Source organism: Podarcis cretensis, assembly GCF_951804945.1.
Source record: "Podarcis cretensis genome assembly, chromosome: 5".
Lineage (NCBI taxonomy): Eukaryota > Metazoa > Chordata > Lepidosauria > Squamata > Lacertidae > Podarcis > Podarcis cretensis.
Window position 1 is genome coordinate 28,103,639 of NC_137174.1, and position 17,686 is coordinate 28,121,324.

General features: G+C 39.0%; 1 protein-coding gene and 1 long non-coding RNA gene across 4 annotated transcripts in view; one reads left to right on the top strand and one right to left on the bottom strand.

Moving 5' to 3' along the window:
* Positions 1-17,686, bottom strand: part of JMJD1C (jumonji domain containing 1C) — a 121,596-nt gene that overhangs the window by 66,543 nt on the left and 37,367 nt on the right. For all 3 annotated transcript variants that reach the window (XM_079975570.1, XM_079975568.1, XM_079975567.1), the window contains exon 2: positions 8,348-8,512. Coding sequence is in view for 2 of the 3 variants with exons in the window: in XM_079975568.1 (XP_079831694.1) it covers positions 8,348-8,512 (165 nt within the window). In the remaining variant the exon portion in view is untranslated. The remainder of the gene's footprint in view (positions 1-8,347; positions 8,513-17,686) is intronic.
* LOC307216012 lies at positions 584-8,758 on the top strand. Its single transcript, XR_013838880.1, has 3 exons — positions 584-664; positions 1,718-1,767; positions 8,603-8,758. It is a non-coding gene; the product is annotated as an uncharacterized lncRNA (long non-coding RNA).

Genomic DNA, 17,686 nt, shown 5'->3' on the forward strand with positions numbered 1-17,686 from the left:
CAGAGCTCTCTTTGTTTCTTGGCATTGCCAGTCCCCCTATGGACCAAAACAGCACACAGAACTGCACTTAGCAAACAATCCATGACCTTCAATTACTGTCTTGGCTTACAGCCACAGTACTAGTGTATTTCTGCTAACAGTGTGCCCTACTTTACAGAAAAGTTATTCAATGTGGCTCAAACACAAGCTCAGTTTTCCTTTATGAAAGAAAAACTGATCCTAATGATTTGTGACTTCAGCATATAAAAGAAATGTTAGTAGTCATGAGGATCTAAACATGTACATACAGCATCTGAGTATGCAGAATGGTGGTCAAAGTTCCCTTGAGAGTTTAAACTATACGGCAAGATTATATAAAAAAGAATTTTTTGTTTGATAAGCATTGATAGCTCCTAAGGTTGAAGAAAGACTAAGATAGATTTCTTTTGTCTCAAAGAACTCTTATGAACTTTTATCAAGAAATGCTACTTGCATGTGCTAGCGTTTGTTCATTAACCTCTACAGAAATTGTGAAAAATATTTATATATAACTCTGCTAGAGGAGCTGCTCTGTACTGCCAACAGCAACGCTTCACTGCAACTCCTTTGCTGAAGTGTAGAACAAGATGGATAGCCAGCTGGAGGGCTTTTATCTGCAACTTGGATGACAGCCAGCACTGAAAATGTGAGTCATTTCTGGAAGGCTGAGAGCATAACAGACCCAGAGAACAGCAGAAGAAAGGGAAAATTGAAAATGCACACTTCCTTCCAAGACATATTCTAGTTCAACATTACTTTTACTTATTTAAAAGTTCAGAGAGAGAGAGAGCGCTATAAACATAAAACTTCTATTGAAATCTTATATTATCATTATTATCATTATGCTGCTGTTGAAATAGACCCCAAATATATGAAAGACTGCCCTAGAGACCTTCTTGGGAGTAAAGATCAGTAGGCTTTGGCACCACCCACCAAGCAAAACCTGGGGGGAAGGGCATTATCTGTGGCAGTGCTTAAGTTGTATAATGCCCTCCCTACAGAAGTATGTGTGGCACCTTCATTATACAGTTTTTGTTGTGTGCTGAACCCTGGCCTACAATGCCTTTTAAGCCGGGGGGGGGGGGAGGGGAGAAAGAGAAAGAGAGAGAGAGAGAGAAGAAGAGACTATATGGACCCACTTTATTCTTGTGATTGTCCATGTTGGGATGGCATGCTAAACCAAACCTTGGTTTAGCTTGGTGGTGCAGCAGCTGGGGGATGGGGGGATTAGGAGGAACAAAGCAGCTATGAGCTCTTTTTAGGGAGCCTGCATATTCATACTAACCCAACAGTTTGGCTAAGTGTGTTGTTCGGACCAGGCAAATCTTGTGTAAAAGGGAATACAGTGGTGCCTCCGTTCTGGAGCCCCATTCGCAACATGAACAGAATGCAACCCGTTTCTGCGGGTGGCGATTCGCCGCTTCTGCACATGCGCATGACATCATTTTGAGCATCTGTGCATACACGAGCGGCGAAACCCGGAAGTAACCCTTTCCGGTACTTCCGGGTCGCCACGGGACACAACCTGAAACGATTTAACCCGAAGCTTCTTTAACCTGAGGTATGACTGTATTTGTACTATTGGCTTTTGCAGCAGGGTTAAGATCCAGAGAAGAGAAATTGGAGGGAACAAAATAATCTCAGGAATTTGAGGGAATATGATTATTGTGTTTATTGCTCTTTCTTTCTTGTATTGGAGGTGCTGCTGTCGTTACACAGTTAAACAACCATGAAGTTTAGCGATGAAAAGTAAGTAAATCACCTAGAGACATTTTAATAAGAGTTTTGTGTGTATTAATTGGTCTGTGTCCTATAATACTGAGAATAAAGTGATTTGATCAACAGCTAGTGGCCCCTTCCATTTATGCCCTGGCACTTCCAGTCAGGAGTAGAGAGGTGTACATTTAAATGAGTAGCTCTAATGCAAGGTCCTCTTAGTAAGCTGTACTATGTACAAAGGCTGCTACTCAAAAGAGATGCATTTACTGATTGAAGCTTGTACCATGCTAGAAAACGTTCCTGCATCAACATCATCATCATCATTAAAAAAAGCAATTAAAATTAAAAGTAATTTTCTTCAGATAAATTGCTACATTTTAAAAAGGGAGGACAACAAACATTCTATTGATATAATGTTTGCGTAATACAGATTTAAAACCATATACTGGTGCTGTCTATAACATTTATACTAGAATATATCTTTTGTTTTATATAAGGCAAAGAAAAATATGGTCTAGTTTAGTTTAAGACAATTAGCAATATATCAGTGAAGAGATTACAAAGTGAAAGCAGTCACTTTGTTTACAAGAAATGATTAAGAAAGCTTATCAGGCTAGACTGATAAAATTAAAGGCCTTTCCATATGAGGGGGGTTGGGAAGCAAGGTTGTGGTGGTGAAGGAAATGCTATACTACCACTAATCTTAATTCAGTAATAGGAGCACAATAATCCTTGAACAATTGATATGCACTGACAAACCCTTTTAACGGGGAGAAAAACCCTGCTGCAATGTTTACTGGCACGTGGCTGCTGACTGCAGCAGACTAGAAAGCTTCTGAGCTGGTTTCTACTAAATAGATATTTGGGCTTTCTGGGGGTGGGAGGAAATTCCTATGCAAATTAGAGTTATTTTCACCAGAAATTTTTCAGTTTGCATTGGAAAATTTTCTGATGCCCTAGAGAGTGACCTAATGTCATATATTTGACCTGCATTTAGTAAACAAAACCCCCCAAACCGAGCCGCCCACTTGGCAAGTCCCTGCGCACTGCGCTAAAGTGGCGCAGCGCAGGGACTCGCTTCCGTGGCACCGAAAATCGCGCCTGCAGATGCTGGAAACTGCAGGCACACACACTCACGATCCGGCCCGTGGAAGGATCTCCACTGGAGTGAGCTGGCCCAGGCAAGGTAAACCTTGCCGACCCCTGGTCTTTGAGGAAGAAGTTGCTGTTTTGTTGAAATGTGGGTTGGAATTTTTTCTGGTTCTTTATTTTCTTTTGCAGATTTTTTTCCTGTTCTCCACTACCATGTGCTAAGCTCACAGATTCTATACTTTATGCTTTGGACTGGCCCTGCTCTTTAGCCCTGCTAATCCTTTTCTTTAACCTCAGTCTCACCAGTTCTGCTACCCACTCCTTCCCACTTACTCTGTTTCGATTGCTTTCTGGAGGTGATTGCAACTTGACTTCTTAACTACAGATCCATTTTGCTCTTCAAAATATGCACCTCTTTTATTTAGGAACTGCTTGATCACCCCAAACATTTAATTTTGCAAGAAGACACAAGCCCTCTCCAAAGGAAGGCAGGGGAGAGATGGGTCTTTTTGCTTAAGGCAGCAGTGTGAGAATGTAGTATGGAGAGTGAAAGGAGTAGACACACAGTACGTTGGATGCTGAGTCCAGTAAGGCTAGAACAGATGGCATCCAGCTGGGTGTGACTGTGCTGCTATTCCTACCTCTCATCCCCTTAGCCCCAAGAGCTTTCGGACACCCAGCTGGCTTCCTGCTTTGGACATATTTATGGTGAGGGATCTCACAGCACCACTAGCCAGAGGTAACAGTTCACCCATTCTTTTACTCTCATGGGTTGGCTGTAATTCTAGCTGCTGGAGACACTGCTGTTATTGCTACTGCTTAGCATAAAAGCAAGGGAGAGGAGAGAAACCCCACTCTGGGGTGGTTGTTCTACAGTTTGCTCTCTGTAGCAGCTGCAGACTGCCCATTGAATCTGTAATTTAGCAAAGTGTGTTTTCCCTGCCAGAAAGAGCACTGAATTAACTATATGCAATTTTTAAAAAGTAGAGGAAATCATGTTGCTTTTCATTACTGATATTATCTTCTTCTTTGGCGATCACTCATAACAGAGTAAGATTGTCTTCCGTGACTATGGTCTTAACAGTGTGTCCAGAGGTGACTGTGGAGGCCAATTCTGGACCTACTGATATTGCAGGTACTATTCATTAGAACTATGATATTCACGAGATCACAATTTACATTGTACTAATTACAGATGTGCTAACTTTGAGGGCAGAACATCTTACTTTCCTACAACAGGAGCAACATTTTCAAATTTGCTCTCAAGACTCCCCTATGACAACTCCACATTGCCAAGAACAAAAAAGAGCACACAAACTTGTAAAGAAGGAGTTCTGTTCATGCAACAGAACTTTATCTTCCTCTCCTCTACACTGCAGGAACAGGACCCTCAAAATTTGGTCCAGATCTGATTTGTTCAAGAGCACCCAGGCAGGCCTTTGTGATGTATCACTTCTTCCAAACAATGTATCAGTCCCAACAATTTCAACATGTAACATGGGTTCACACACAAAATCAAGGTGAATTACAACAGGTATAATTCCTGCTCACTAAATTCATTGCAAATGTTTAACTTTTAGCTTCTACTAGTCCACTGGTCTTCAATTAATAAACTGCACCCCAGACTAAGGTGGGTTCACAACAGTGGCACCCCCAATTATTTTTATAGTAATTTACAAAATAATTTTAGAATGGTTTTTGTAATGAGAGCAAAAAAGAAAAACAGCTTTTAAATGCGAAAAGAAAAAGAAAGAAGAAAGAGCTTATTTAGTGTTTAAATAATTATGAAGTGAGAAGGAAAATTCAGCAGCTGCTAGTTCTCACTCCTCTACAAGTTGCACTGACCCAAATTCCCACTTTTCTTCTAATGGTAACAGGGTCTTGTACCTGATCCACACATGGTCATTCTAGCTCTTAAAAATCAAGGTGAAAGATGAACCTGTGTAGTGAAAAAATAAAAGTGGGTCTCATGTTGTAGACTGAGGTTAAGCATGAGTCTGAAAGGGATGAACACAAGTGCACTAATCAACTAAAATCAGCAACATTTTCTTTTCTTTTCACTATATTTTCCCTAAGGCAATTTATATACCCCATCTTATATACTAAGATGTGATGAGGAAATTAAGCCAGTGAGTCATCCCAGCACCCTCAAATGACCTTTAGTCTTTGCTGGCACTACAGAGATGCCACAGAACATGCAGGCTGCTCAGTCAAGCACATGCTGAGTCTCATTTCCATTTCAAACAAACAGCATTTCTTCTGTACCATTACATCTAGGCCAACTGCAATAAGCTGTCAAAATCTAAATGGAAGACAAACCCAGAAGGGATCCCATGCCTTATGCCTTGTATGCCAAGGTCAAATCATTCTGTATACAGTAACTATGTTCAACAGAAGTGAAAATGTTTTCAGTGTTTCACGCAGTTTGGGAAATTCTGTGCTTTCAATATAACTTACAACATAAGAATATTTTTGACAATGTGCTTCAAGGCAACTTTCAGATACTGCAATAAATACTTTTCAACGTGGCAGTGAACATTTAGACTTCTTTGTAGCAATGAATTTCACAGAAAAACTTTTAGTTTGTGAAATCCGTCCTGTCTTTACAATGGGGAAATAGGTCAACTGCATCACTTCTGACAATGTCATAGGAATATTTTATACTTCCTCTGACAGCAAAATGGGAACACAGTATCTGCCTTGTTAATAAACTTGAGGAGACAGTGCAGAACAGTGCATGCACACATACATTCTAGTAAACATAATGATGCAGCAGAGAAAACATAGTCCAGTCATAAGATGATGTTTAAATGGAACTGTATTGTTTTCAATAGACTCAAACCTTCTGTAAGCATATGTCAGCTAGCAGCACAATACTGTATAAATTAAACCAGTGTCCTGAAAATGTCATTCAACCAACTAAAAGTTCTTCACAAGAACGGTACAGAAGCTTACAAGCTTCAAATAAAAATCAGTCTTTTCATTTGCTATAGAAATCACATGTGCCTGCTAAACTGCTAGCCTTGCCAACAGGTAGTACATTTTCTGCAATAAACTAAGAACACAAACCTGCAGGCACCTGTTGCCTTTCTGATTCTGAATATGAATGCTTCCAATCTACAGCTATGAAGACAATATTTTAATATTGCAAGATAGAATTAACATTCTGTATTAGGAATACACAGTTTCTAAACCACAAATAAGCATCTCAATGTGTGAAAGAGACAGTCCCCTTGTCCTCACCATGGCTACCGTTCTTCCACTTCCTCCCTGCAAGCAAGCCTCTTCACAGCAGCAATTCCTACTCTTTGTCCCTTAATATACACCTTAATTCTATCCCAGATATACTGCTTATCTTTCTTACTCAAACTGTTCAATGATACCCAAGAAAACTCAAACTGGAGGTCCCAAGCAGCACAGAACAAAGTGCACAGAAATTCAGGAGGGAATACATTAAATCAACCAAAGGCCCTGAAAGGGCTGCAGCTTGGCCAGTCATCCCACATGCATTGGTTATGCTTGTTGTACTAGCCATAAAGATCTTATAGTCTCAGAAATGATCTTCTAGGAGCTTTAAGACTTTTATATAAGCTTTACTAGAGATTCCAAATGCACAATTCAGTTGCAATTCCACTTCAGTGTGTAAAACAGGTAACAAGTGATCTTTCTTCTGAAGAAATTAAATTGCTTAAATAGAAATGCTCCTGCAGTCCACCAAAAATAAGAAATCTGTAAAACATTTGCAAGACATTAAGTGATTCCTCTGCACTAACTAAAAATGGTGAACCTGTTGGCCCACCAGTTGGGCGGAAACATGCTAAAATTATATTATGGTGATCCAGCTCATACAGAAATGAATGTGTGCCTGCACCCACCCTCCCCTTGTGGGCATGGCATCAAGGAAAACTTTCCTGGTTTCCCAAAACATTGTTTCCCATCATTTCAAAACTGGTAAGAGCTCCCTACAAGCCATAATAAGATCCTGGTTTTATATCCTGTTTTTTGGGAGCCTTAAAACACATCCTACTGGTTTAGACACCACAGGAGACTGGTTTAATAAACCAGAAAAGCTTCACTGAAGCCAACTGCACAAGGAAAGAGAAAAGGAGTGTATAGTCATATAGCTTCTAAGTAAAGATCTAAAAATCTGAAATCTGAAAAACAAAGAATCTGATGTAGTTCAAGGGGGTCTCTGTGTGAAATAGTGCAATCCTGAGATTTGTGTTGGGCTCTGTAAATGGTATGGAACAAAAATGGAATCAGGGTGGAAACTCAAGGAGGTGGACAGGAAGACCCTGCTCCCAAGAGACAATGTTGAGACTCCCTTTCCAGACTAGTACAATGTTCTATAAGCACAAAACAAGAACAAGAAATATGTGCCGAGTTAACAACTCAGGCACATCATAACAGCCTACACAACAACTCACAAAATAAATAACATGAGAATACATAACATCATAAAATGTTGAATCAAGAAGCTGTAAGCCAAACATAGACTGTATAGTTATGTATTTGGTAAAGGAATTAAGCATGTAAATCTGGAGGTGGGGTGCTTACAGCTTACTGAATACGCAAATATTTTTCATTTAATTGCCTCAAAATTATAACTAAGGCATCACCTACTAATTTTAACCACCCTCCATTCAGAAACACTAGAACTACACTGCAATATTCCTGTAACAATAACACAGCCATGAGATTTCAAATGGAAGCAAGTGACTATGGAATTAATGAGGAAGATCCACACAAACAAAGGAAGCAAAGTCAAAGCCTTTTCCCATACAGGCCCTTCACTCTTATTTTTAATCTCTTTCCAACCAACCTTCCAACCTCAACCAACCTTCCAGCACCTAAGGAAGAACAACCTAGAAAATAGGCCCCCAAAAGAGGCTGACAGGAATTGGCTAATATAGCTCTCTTCCAATATCTAGAAACAGCTGTTTTGATTTTAAAAGACTAAAAAAACCCAAAAATATTCCTCCACCTCACCCTCTAAGTATCCACTCACCCTCTAACAGATAAAGTATGGATTTTAAAAAGTGTTCCTTTCAGGAAAGAGAAAACAGGGAAGGGAACAGACTTTGCCCAGAGAGTCAAGCCTCTGTGTACTGAGTATGGGCTGCTCCCTAGTGGTCTCCTCCCTCTGGCTAGCTAGCAAGGAGTCGACAACAGAACTTGCAGCGACCAAAGAACTTCTAGGCCTCAGTGTTTTGTCTAAAACTTGATTGGTGTATATTTTGATTATTTTTTTAACCCTGAACTTTAATATTCTGAAATGTTTCTATTGCTTTCTGTTAAACTAACACAAGGGCTAAACATTGAGACTCCATGATGATAACAAGGTAGCCATCGGCCTCAATGGAATAACTGAGCAATACTGTATATGCACGCTAATGTCATTTCTCTAACCCTGCTGGTAAAGGCAATATGAACCAATAGGTTGAGGGAGGCAGAGAAGTGGGGCCCAGAGCAGTTTGTATCCTTTGCACCACTGTTAAAAAGAATTTCAATATCTTACCAGTGCAGGCCACTGAATATGCTTGGTCTTTGATCCCTGAGTCTGGCTAGGATCCTTTCTCTTTGCCCAGACCAGCTGGTACTCCACCAAGAAGGCTGCAAAATCTTCATAAACTTTAACCCATTCTCGTTTTTCCCATTCAAGGTCATCAAATTCCACATATACCTGGGGAGATAAAGTAGTTGGAGAAACATTATTGCAATGATACACATACATTAACAGCAAGACCATAATATTTTATTTCTTTGATTTTAGACTGCTCCTAAGCAAAATCATCAGAATGTTAAGTCCTGAGCTGCTGATGTGGTCCTTCACGACACTAGCCTGGGTCAGTATTTTTCAACCACTATTCTGGTGACTTCTGTCTGGTGAGCTTTTGTTTTTTATTCTGTGTTCCATTAAAAACCCCCAACAACATTCATTTGATTACTTCTTCCTCCAAATTCATTTTCCTTTTATGTCATGTATTTTCAAGTTATAATCCTGGGGGCAGTAACTGTCTTTTTAAGTGATCTGTATGGCTGCATGGAGCCTTTTATGGCTGAAGAGCAGGATAAAAATTATTTAAATACATATTCTAATTTGTACCTGTGTGAGAGTATTTAAGTAATAACCAAGTTTGGGAACAATTCAGAATTATGCTTTATTTGTTTTCTAGCTCTAATCTACAACACCTCACTAGTTGGAGGCAACAAAATCGACAAAATTTAGCAATGTCTGGAAAATGAGATTCCTATATGTTTCAAATTAAGTTCTTTATTTCTGAAGAATTATGTTCCTCATCTTTTTTTTTGCAAAGTAAGTTTTTGTGCTCCTTCAGTGATAAGCTACCCCTGTGGTGATAAATAAAGGTTTATATAACCATGCTTAGAGCACCTTAAAATTTAAGGGTAACTTACGAATTGTGTCACAGCAACCCTATATAGGCCAGATTTGTTGCAGCAAGATGCAGATAGGTGTATGCAGATAGAAGAAGAGTGGCCAAATGGATTTTCCTTTGAAGTTTAATGTCAGGAAACAGTAATGAGGAGCAGATCCTAGCTTTGCGGTAGGTTTAAGGAAAGGGTCCACAATTCACATTAGCACTACAATTACAAGACACTTTCCCTACCATCTGCCCCTCATTCTGATTTACTTAAGAGGTCTTTGTTTCCAATAGTAAAAAAAAAAAAAAAGAGAGAGAGAGAGAGAGAGAGAGAGAGAGAGAGAGAGAGAAAAGAGCAGTATAAGGTTTTATACATATTGGACCATTTGCAATGTTAGTCATACTCTGAGTAGACTCATTTAAATTGTTTAAGGCCATTGGTTCTGATGGGTCTAGTCAGAGGATGACTAACCATGGCTATCACCCACTGTACATCTCAGACTGAAACAAGATTATTGTAATTCCATCTTTTCAAAAAACCCAAATTCTGTGCATTCAAAAGCATTTATAAAGCTCTTAGGAATATTAGCACCTGCAGGAAAAGATCCAGCCTTGGAGCTGGTGGTATTGTCAAAGTATTCATCAGATAACTCACATTTTCCTGAAGCCTAACTAGTAGAGTTTAAAATGAACAATACAGGCTCTGTTTTCTTAAACTCCTACAGCTAAGCAGCTGCATCTTCCTCTTAAATACTGCTAGAAAAGCTGCCTTCACAGAGAGTCATACAACATCCAGTTCTTAGCCAATAGCTCCAGATGGGCTGTGTTTTGATTTGTAAGGAAAAAAAGCATTTCATACACACATGCCCCCAGAAAAGTATGAGACACCAGAATTACATAATTGTCAAAGGCAATAACAAATTCAACCAACAGAAGTTCACTTCTTTGTTGCTGCAAAATGTACTTATTTCACAATTTGTGCTAAGAAGGTACATATGACAGAGATGTTAGCACAGCAACTGAAAATGTTTTTAGATGCTTAATACCTAAAATATGTTCACACAAACTTGTAGACATTGCAACAGTTATATCTGTATCACAACTTTTAGAAGTACCTGTCTGGAAACTCTTTTCAAGAATTAGAAACACTTAGAAAACAAAACAAAAACTGCTAAAATAGCAACGCTGTGTTACTAAGACAATGTAGGTTTTCTGCCAGCATGAGAGGGAAAAAAACTGTCTAGCCTACTGATCACACCGAGTACTGGCAGTTTTTCAAACATCTGCTAAAGGTCAGGTTTCGCCTGCATGGAACCAATCAATGGAGCTACACAACTCTTAGCACTATACTCAGCTAAAAGAAAGACAATTTCTTTACATAACAACCAACCTACATTATTAAATATTAACATGAACTCTCACCACTTATATTAAGTACAATAAAAAAGAAGCTGAAATAATTCTAAAACTGCCAAGTATGAATCTTATGATATATTCATACTTGGCAATTTTAGAATTATTTCAGCTTCTTTTTTTATTGTACTTCATATCTGACACTGCTTCAGTTGTATAAATTGCATCATTGTCAAATTGGTTCAACTGTAAAATGAAGACACTCTCTTTAATATAAACACACATTTCTAATTACTCATCTTTTCTTTTATATAAAACCAAGTCTTACTTTACAATATATAAGAAATCATCATGAAAAATCAATGCAGAATGATGAAGCATGACATGGTTGCTCTACTCAGAGATCTGCACTGGTTGCCAACATGTTACCAAGCGAAGTTCAGTGTGTTGTTGTTGTTATATAAAGCGCTTAGGACAGTTTACTTGTGGGATTGCCTTGCCCCATATATCCCACTCAACTGCTTTGTTTCTAACACCAGCAGTAACTAGGTAGTGGGGGGGGGAGAGAACTCACTGCCCTCTCCATTATGAAGACTGGTGGGGTGAGTTACATGAGGAGGACTATCTGGCAGCCAATATCAGAATAGACACATAGGATTAGCTATGGCGCAAATTCTGGTAGCATCACAGAGACATGGGGGTTGCCCTTTTTATTATTATTTGTGGAAGACTTGGTCCTTTAAACTCCACCTGAGACAGAAAATTACCAGGCACTACATCTCTATGCCAAGTACAGATACACCTGTTACATCACCACCTGTCAAATAATTTCCAAAATGTGCAGGTACCCAGTACAAGCTGTGGAAATGATGGCAACTTATGAAAAACAGCTGGACTCCCACTGGTCACTGCTGCTAGCCTTGTTTTTGATCTGTGTGACACAGTATTGGGGAACATCCTTGTCTCTGTGCTTGGAGGATCGCTGTCTATGGAAATATACAGAGAGAATGCAGAATAATGGATAGCAGTTGCAACCGACAACATTCTCATTTGAATGCAAAACAGAATCAACTTCAAACTCAGCCTACAATCATGGCTTCACCTGAAAGAAACATAAAGCTAGCTGCGGTTCACCATTCAGTCATAATGGTAAACCACAGTTAGCTTCAAACAAGATGCTAATGTTTCTGTTCTCTTCCACATAAGGAAAAACATGGGAGCCTGTGCTTTGTTCAGGCTGATTCCTGTGGTGCTAACTAATGATTTATTGTGTCCAAATGAAGCAATTATCTGTGTCTGGCTGTCCATTGGGAAAGGATGCCTTCACCTCCAAGTTTTTCAATTCTGCATGCTCCATCGATTCTCCCCAGTCTCTCACTAGGTACCACAGTCAGGGATACACTAGTTGGGTGAACTCATGTTGACATTAAAGCAACATTCATTTATTCTCTCTCGCCAACATATTTATTTATTTCATTTATGAATTGCTTCCTAAGAAACACCTCAAAGCAATTTAGAAGTAAAATTATATAAATAGTGGATTTGAAATTGTTTTTATATATGAAATAACTCCAACAGAATATGTTGCTTATCTAACTATATTTGCAGACATTTTATGGACTGTTTTCTCAGCAAGCATCAGATTCTGAGTTGTCCTCCTCTCCTCCAGTCCTCTGAAGTGTTTTATGCACCAGATCAACTTGGGGACCGGATTATGCAATAAGAATGAAAATTTAAAAAGGCAATCTTTTCCATCTTAAAGGACTAAAGATAGGACTATGCATTGTCTTTCAGCTCAGAGCCTGGTGGTTCCAGCTCCCTTTCATTCATTTTCCTGATTGTATGTCACAGCTTGAACCGATATTGTGCTCTGCGATCTAACTGCTGGCTCCAAAACAAAAGGTTACAGAAGACGACTTATCATTCAGATTTCTGCTTTAATAAGCCACTTTATAGACAAAGCTCTACTGTAAACAGGTTGAGGAACCCAACACCCCCCAAACCACTTAAATGTTTGTCAGTCAGCCTAAATCCACTCTATCCTCACTTTGAGAAAGCATCACTCTTAAAAATAAATTAAGATTCCATCTTACAGCTTTCCCCCTCCAATACCCACCTATTAATTAACACTCCACCATGTCCCAGCCCAGTTCTAACAAGAGCACAAATTCTTTGAGGTATCCAATAAAAAACAAACAACTGGCCTTGTGGCCCTATAAAAACACTTGCCATAATTAGATAAATGACCAGATTTTTATGACACTAATGAGTCTCTTAAAACACAAACTACAAAACATGGGAGGAAATTTCAAATTTGAAGTCACAAAACCAAAGGCATAAACCAACAACCTTTGTGTAACATCTTCCCCCATACACATCTAAAATACAGAAGTCTTCTATCAAGATTATGGAATGTGCTATTGAAATTAGGTATTCACCTACATACTGAATGTGCTTCACAAAGATTTTCATTATATGCGAGTCATACTGATTATTTTTTGACTCCATGTCTACATTGTGGAGGACCAAGACCAACTGTGGCTCCCCATAGTATAGGCACATAACTTCTATGTTGTTAGAAATTTAAGTCTCCTGTATGTTATGGAAACATTAGAAATATATGCAATGTGCACCTGCTAATATACATAATACTGTATTATGTACTGTATTGTCATATTAAAACACTTCCTATGCAATCACTGTTCATGGCTATATATTGTAAAACAGTTACAGTAGCAGAATGAAAAACATTCTGACAGAAGATATCCCCATTGTTGGATAGCTAGGATGCTTCATGTACTTCCAAACAAGACTTTAAAAACTAAATTACTTCTTTACTGATGTTAGATGTGGGGAAGAATCCACAGCATGGTATGATACCAATACATCTGTATAATATGCAAGGTAGATAAGTATCAGCTGTCAACCAGAAAGATGTTGGATCAAACAACATCAGATGACATTAAGAAGCTAACTACACTCTTAACCTCAACCTGCCTTACTACACGCAAGAGAGCTATACAAACTGGTGTTTCGACAGTATCATTAATGAAGGCAAATATTTCATCTATAATAGCAATCGAAATAAAAATTCTCATATTTGAATATATGTGGAAATACTGTATCATTAAAGAGTTAAAACATAAACAGAACGTTGAAGTAGGTATCACAAAAAAAGTTTATGAATGCTGCTGTACCCTTAGACAACAAAAACAGTCAACTTCACACGATACAGATAACCTCCTGAGATATCTGCCTTTCATTTAATCAAATGATAGGATTCCAGCTGATATTTCTATAGAAAACATTACCTCAAGGATACATCCTGTGAAAACTTGCATATAGAAACAAACTGCTAAAATCTGTATAGTACAGTGGTACCTCGGGTTACATACGCTTCAGGTTACAGACTCCGCTAACCCAGAAATATTACCTCGGGTTAAGATCTTTGCTTCAGGATGAGAACAGAAATCACGCTCCGGTAGTGCAGCGGCAGTGAGAGGCCCCATTAGCCAAAGTGGTGCTTCAGGTTAAGAACAGTTACAGGATAAGAACGGACCTCCAGAACGAATTAAGTACTTAATCTGAGGTACCACTTTATAAGGATTAAACCTTACAATATCAAAAACTATTCAGAATATCCTTCTGTTATGGGCAAAGATGCTTAAACTATGAAGGTACCCCAAATACAACTGGAGGCCTGGTTTGCATGATTATTTTAAGTGTTAATGGGAATGTATGTGGCATGCTTTGAGCATTCATAAAGTAGTATACAAAACACTAAAAATTATTTATTCTTCCGCTACTAAATTACATCCAAGGCATCTGCATTCTCATAAAGCATTCTCAGCTTTCATTTTCACAAATTTATATAAGCTATGGTGGTGGCTTCTAACCTTAATGAGTATTAGAAACCCGTTTTAACCTCAAAACATTTTGTGGACCCCACATGCTAATTTGCTGTAATTTTCTTGAAAATGTGCAGGCTTATTCCTAGAGCAATTTAAAAGAACTTTCAGTTATTGCAAAACTATGAATATTTTCTCCTTTAAATAAGTTTGTAAAAAAATTCTTCCCCAAGCTTAAATCCTGACAGAAAGCAGCTTCTCTATGACATACTGAGGTCACTTTAAACATATAAGGAGAAAAGAATACATTAAATACTAATTAGGAACAACTATGTCTATCACAAGTAAAAAGGATTTTTTTAAAAAAGGTACCTAGCAGAATTCTACTTATTTATCCTGCACCAAAGTGTGCAGCTCTTTCACACCACATAAAGTTGAAAGCAAATTTCCAAAGACCATCTGAACAGACCCCTTGGGAGCAATCTGTCGCTCCATAAGAGTCTGTGGCCCCAGTGGCGTAGCGTGGGTTGTCAGCACCCGGGGCAAGGCAAGTAATTTGCGCCCCCTAACCCGTGGATTTGCGCCCCCTAACCCTAACCCCCAGATGTTGCGCCCGGTGCGGCCAGCCCCCCCTGCACCCCCCACGCTACGCCACTGTGTGGCCCACAGACTGGGAACCACCAAGATATGGAATTTTTAAAATAGTGTTAAGAGTTAAAAATCAAAAGCTCTGGATATTGTAAAGATCTACATGATATTGTAAAGCTCTACAGTGGATCACATTAGTTTTTCCTCTATTCTTAGTTGGTTATTGCTATTTCAGGATGGTATGAGTTATTTCCACTGCTACAGTTCTAATACTTCTGAGTACCTCTAAACATAAGTAAGATGTTTTAAGTTCCTCCCCCTCATCTCTATTAAAAACAAAAAGAATAAAAACCAGCGCAGAGCTGTAAAATATTGGCCTGGTTGACACATCACATTAAACACGTCACTGTTTAAAACACAGTTAATACACAATGTGCTAGTGCACACTGCTGAAACGTTCTTGCTTTGCTCCTCTCCCACTCCTGCCACATCACCAAGAAACAAGCTAGAACCCGGCTTCTTGAGAAATCAAAACATGTAGTCATGGTTTATTTCCTCCAAATTTTGTTCTTGGCTTACCACTCATGGTTTAGAGAGAAACAGGTCACAAACTCAGGTTTGCAGTCACAACCCTAACTCAGGCAGCACAGCAGGACCACAGAAAGAGCAGAGCAAGATGTTTTCAGGAGCATGCAGAAGCATGCTGCTCATTCAAACTACACCATTGTTTGTTTTTACTACGGTTTTAATATAGCATGCAAACTAGGCCGATATATGTTATCTTAGCAGAAGTTTTTCTTTATGGATAAGCTACATTTCAAGTTTCACTCACTGGCATACTACTTTTTCAATGGGCTTTGCAGAATTTACAGGCACTCTTGCCTTTTCCTTGAAGTCTAAAAGCAGTTACCTGTAAAACCATCAGCAAACCTCACTCACATTGATACCAAAAAAGCAGCAAGGAGTGTCTACAAAGAAAAGAAAGCAGTTAAGATTAAGCATTCTTGAGGGTGTTATCTGGATTCCAACAATACTTTCAAGCAGCAAAAGGCTAAGAATTGGTTTTAAATGCCTCAAGATTTATAACCTACCTATTACTTAGTGGGTTTTTGGTGGTTTTTTTTTTCATAAACAAATCTCTTTATTTGATGCTGCTGGTATGCAGTGAATACTCTACCTTCTAAATATTATGGATTTTCTTTTCTGTACCTGCACAGAATGTGCAGTAATTTCAGCTGAAATGGCACTCCTTCCTTAAAAAGCCCCCAATGTAATCTGGAGTTATAGGTAGCCTATTTCACTGCAATAGTTTCACAGTTTAGGTTCTAAGGTATTCTTCATAACCAAGGGCAGATGAAGATGAAGAAGCACTCCAGAGACAAAACAATCACATATGCCTTTTTTCAGGTTATATCTCATTTGTTCCCAACACTCCCCATTAAGAACACTGACTAACAAAATAAATCCAGTTCTTTCTTCCTCAAAAGCACTAGGCTTGCAGTAAACTTGCTTGTTGCTGCAAAAAATAGTTTTAACCAGACACTGGAAATCTGCACGTGTGCCAATAATAACAGGATGATTAAGAAATTGGTTACACGTTCCTGAAGTGGAAAAGTTAGCAGAAGAGGCCTGCCTCTCTCTGATTACTGTGTAAACAAAATGCCCTCCTTTATTAATGCTGGAATCATCAATGTGAAGAGATGCCTTTGGAAAGATCCCTTTGTAAACATTTAATGAAAAATGCAATGAAATGCAATGAAAACTTCTCCCCAGAAATAATGGTTTGACTTGAAACATTACTCTAGCTTCTACTTAAAATGACATGCTACATACTTCATCATCACTTACTAGCATTATGCTGTCCCCTGTACTTTCACATTAATTTTATAATTATTAAAAAAGCCAACCGCTCAAAGTTACTGTCTCTATATACTAGAAACATTCCAGTGAAAGAATACATATACAGACATGTACAGTTCTGCTGTACAAAATACTTTCCATTACTGCATTAAACACTATTCTAAACTTTTGGCTCTACATTCTAGGTCAAGGTATAACTTTAGTCATTCATTCCCCCTTAAATCAAAGTGATGTAACAAACATATGTCCATAAAATGCTAAACGAGTACACATGAAGGTTACGTGACTTTATTGTGAGAGCTCCCAAGGTACTGTCTTCTATTTTAGGCTGGCTTGCATTGCCTTGGTTTAGTGAAAAAGATGGGAAAGGATGTCACAGAAGAGAGAGATAAGAGGAACAGGCTTCCAGTTTCTTTTTAATTAAGCCAGAGCTGGAGAACCCCTTTGGAATCACCTATACCACACTCCACACAAAAATAATGAATTATTCACAGGTCTAGGAAGCAAGGAGAGGGAGGCAGGAAGATACACCATGAGATGCCTCCTGTGGCATCAGTTCAACAAACTCCTTCACAACTGCCTGACAGGGTGGCTGCTGGTACGCTAGGTGGCCGGTACACCAGCCAGACAGCCAAGCTCTCCTCGGAGCCCCACACTAGGCCAACACATTCAATGCCGGGGATTGATGGCGATGGTAGAGCCCTGAAAGGACAATCTTCCCGGATTAATAATGCCACCCATCCCCCCTGGCCCACAGTCCGAGACTGGTGGAGGACGGAGAAACCCGGGGGCGCCATCTCTCGTAAGGTAACTGTTGCCCCTTCG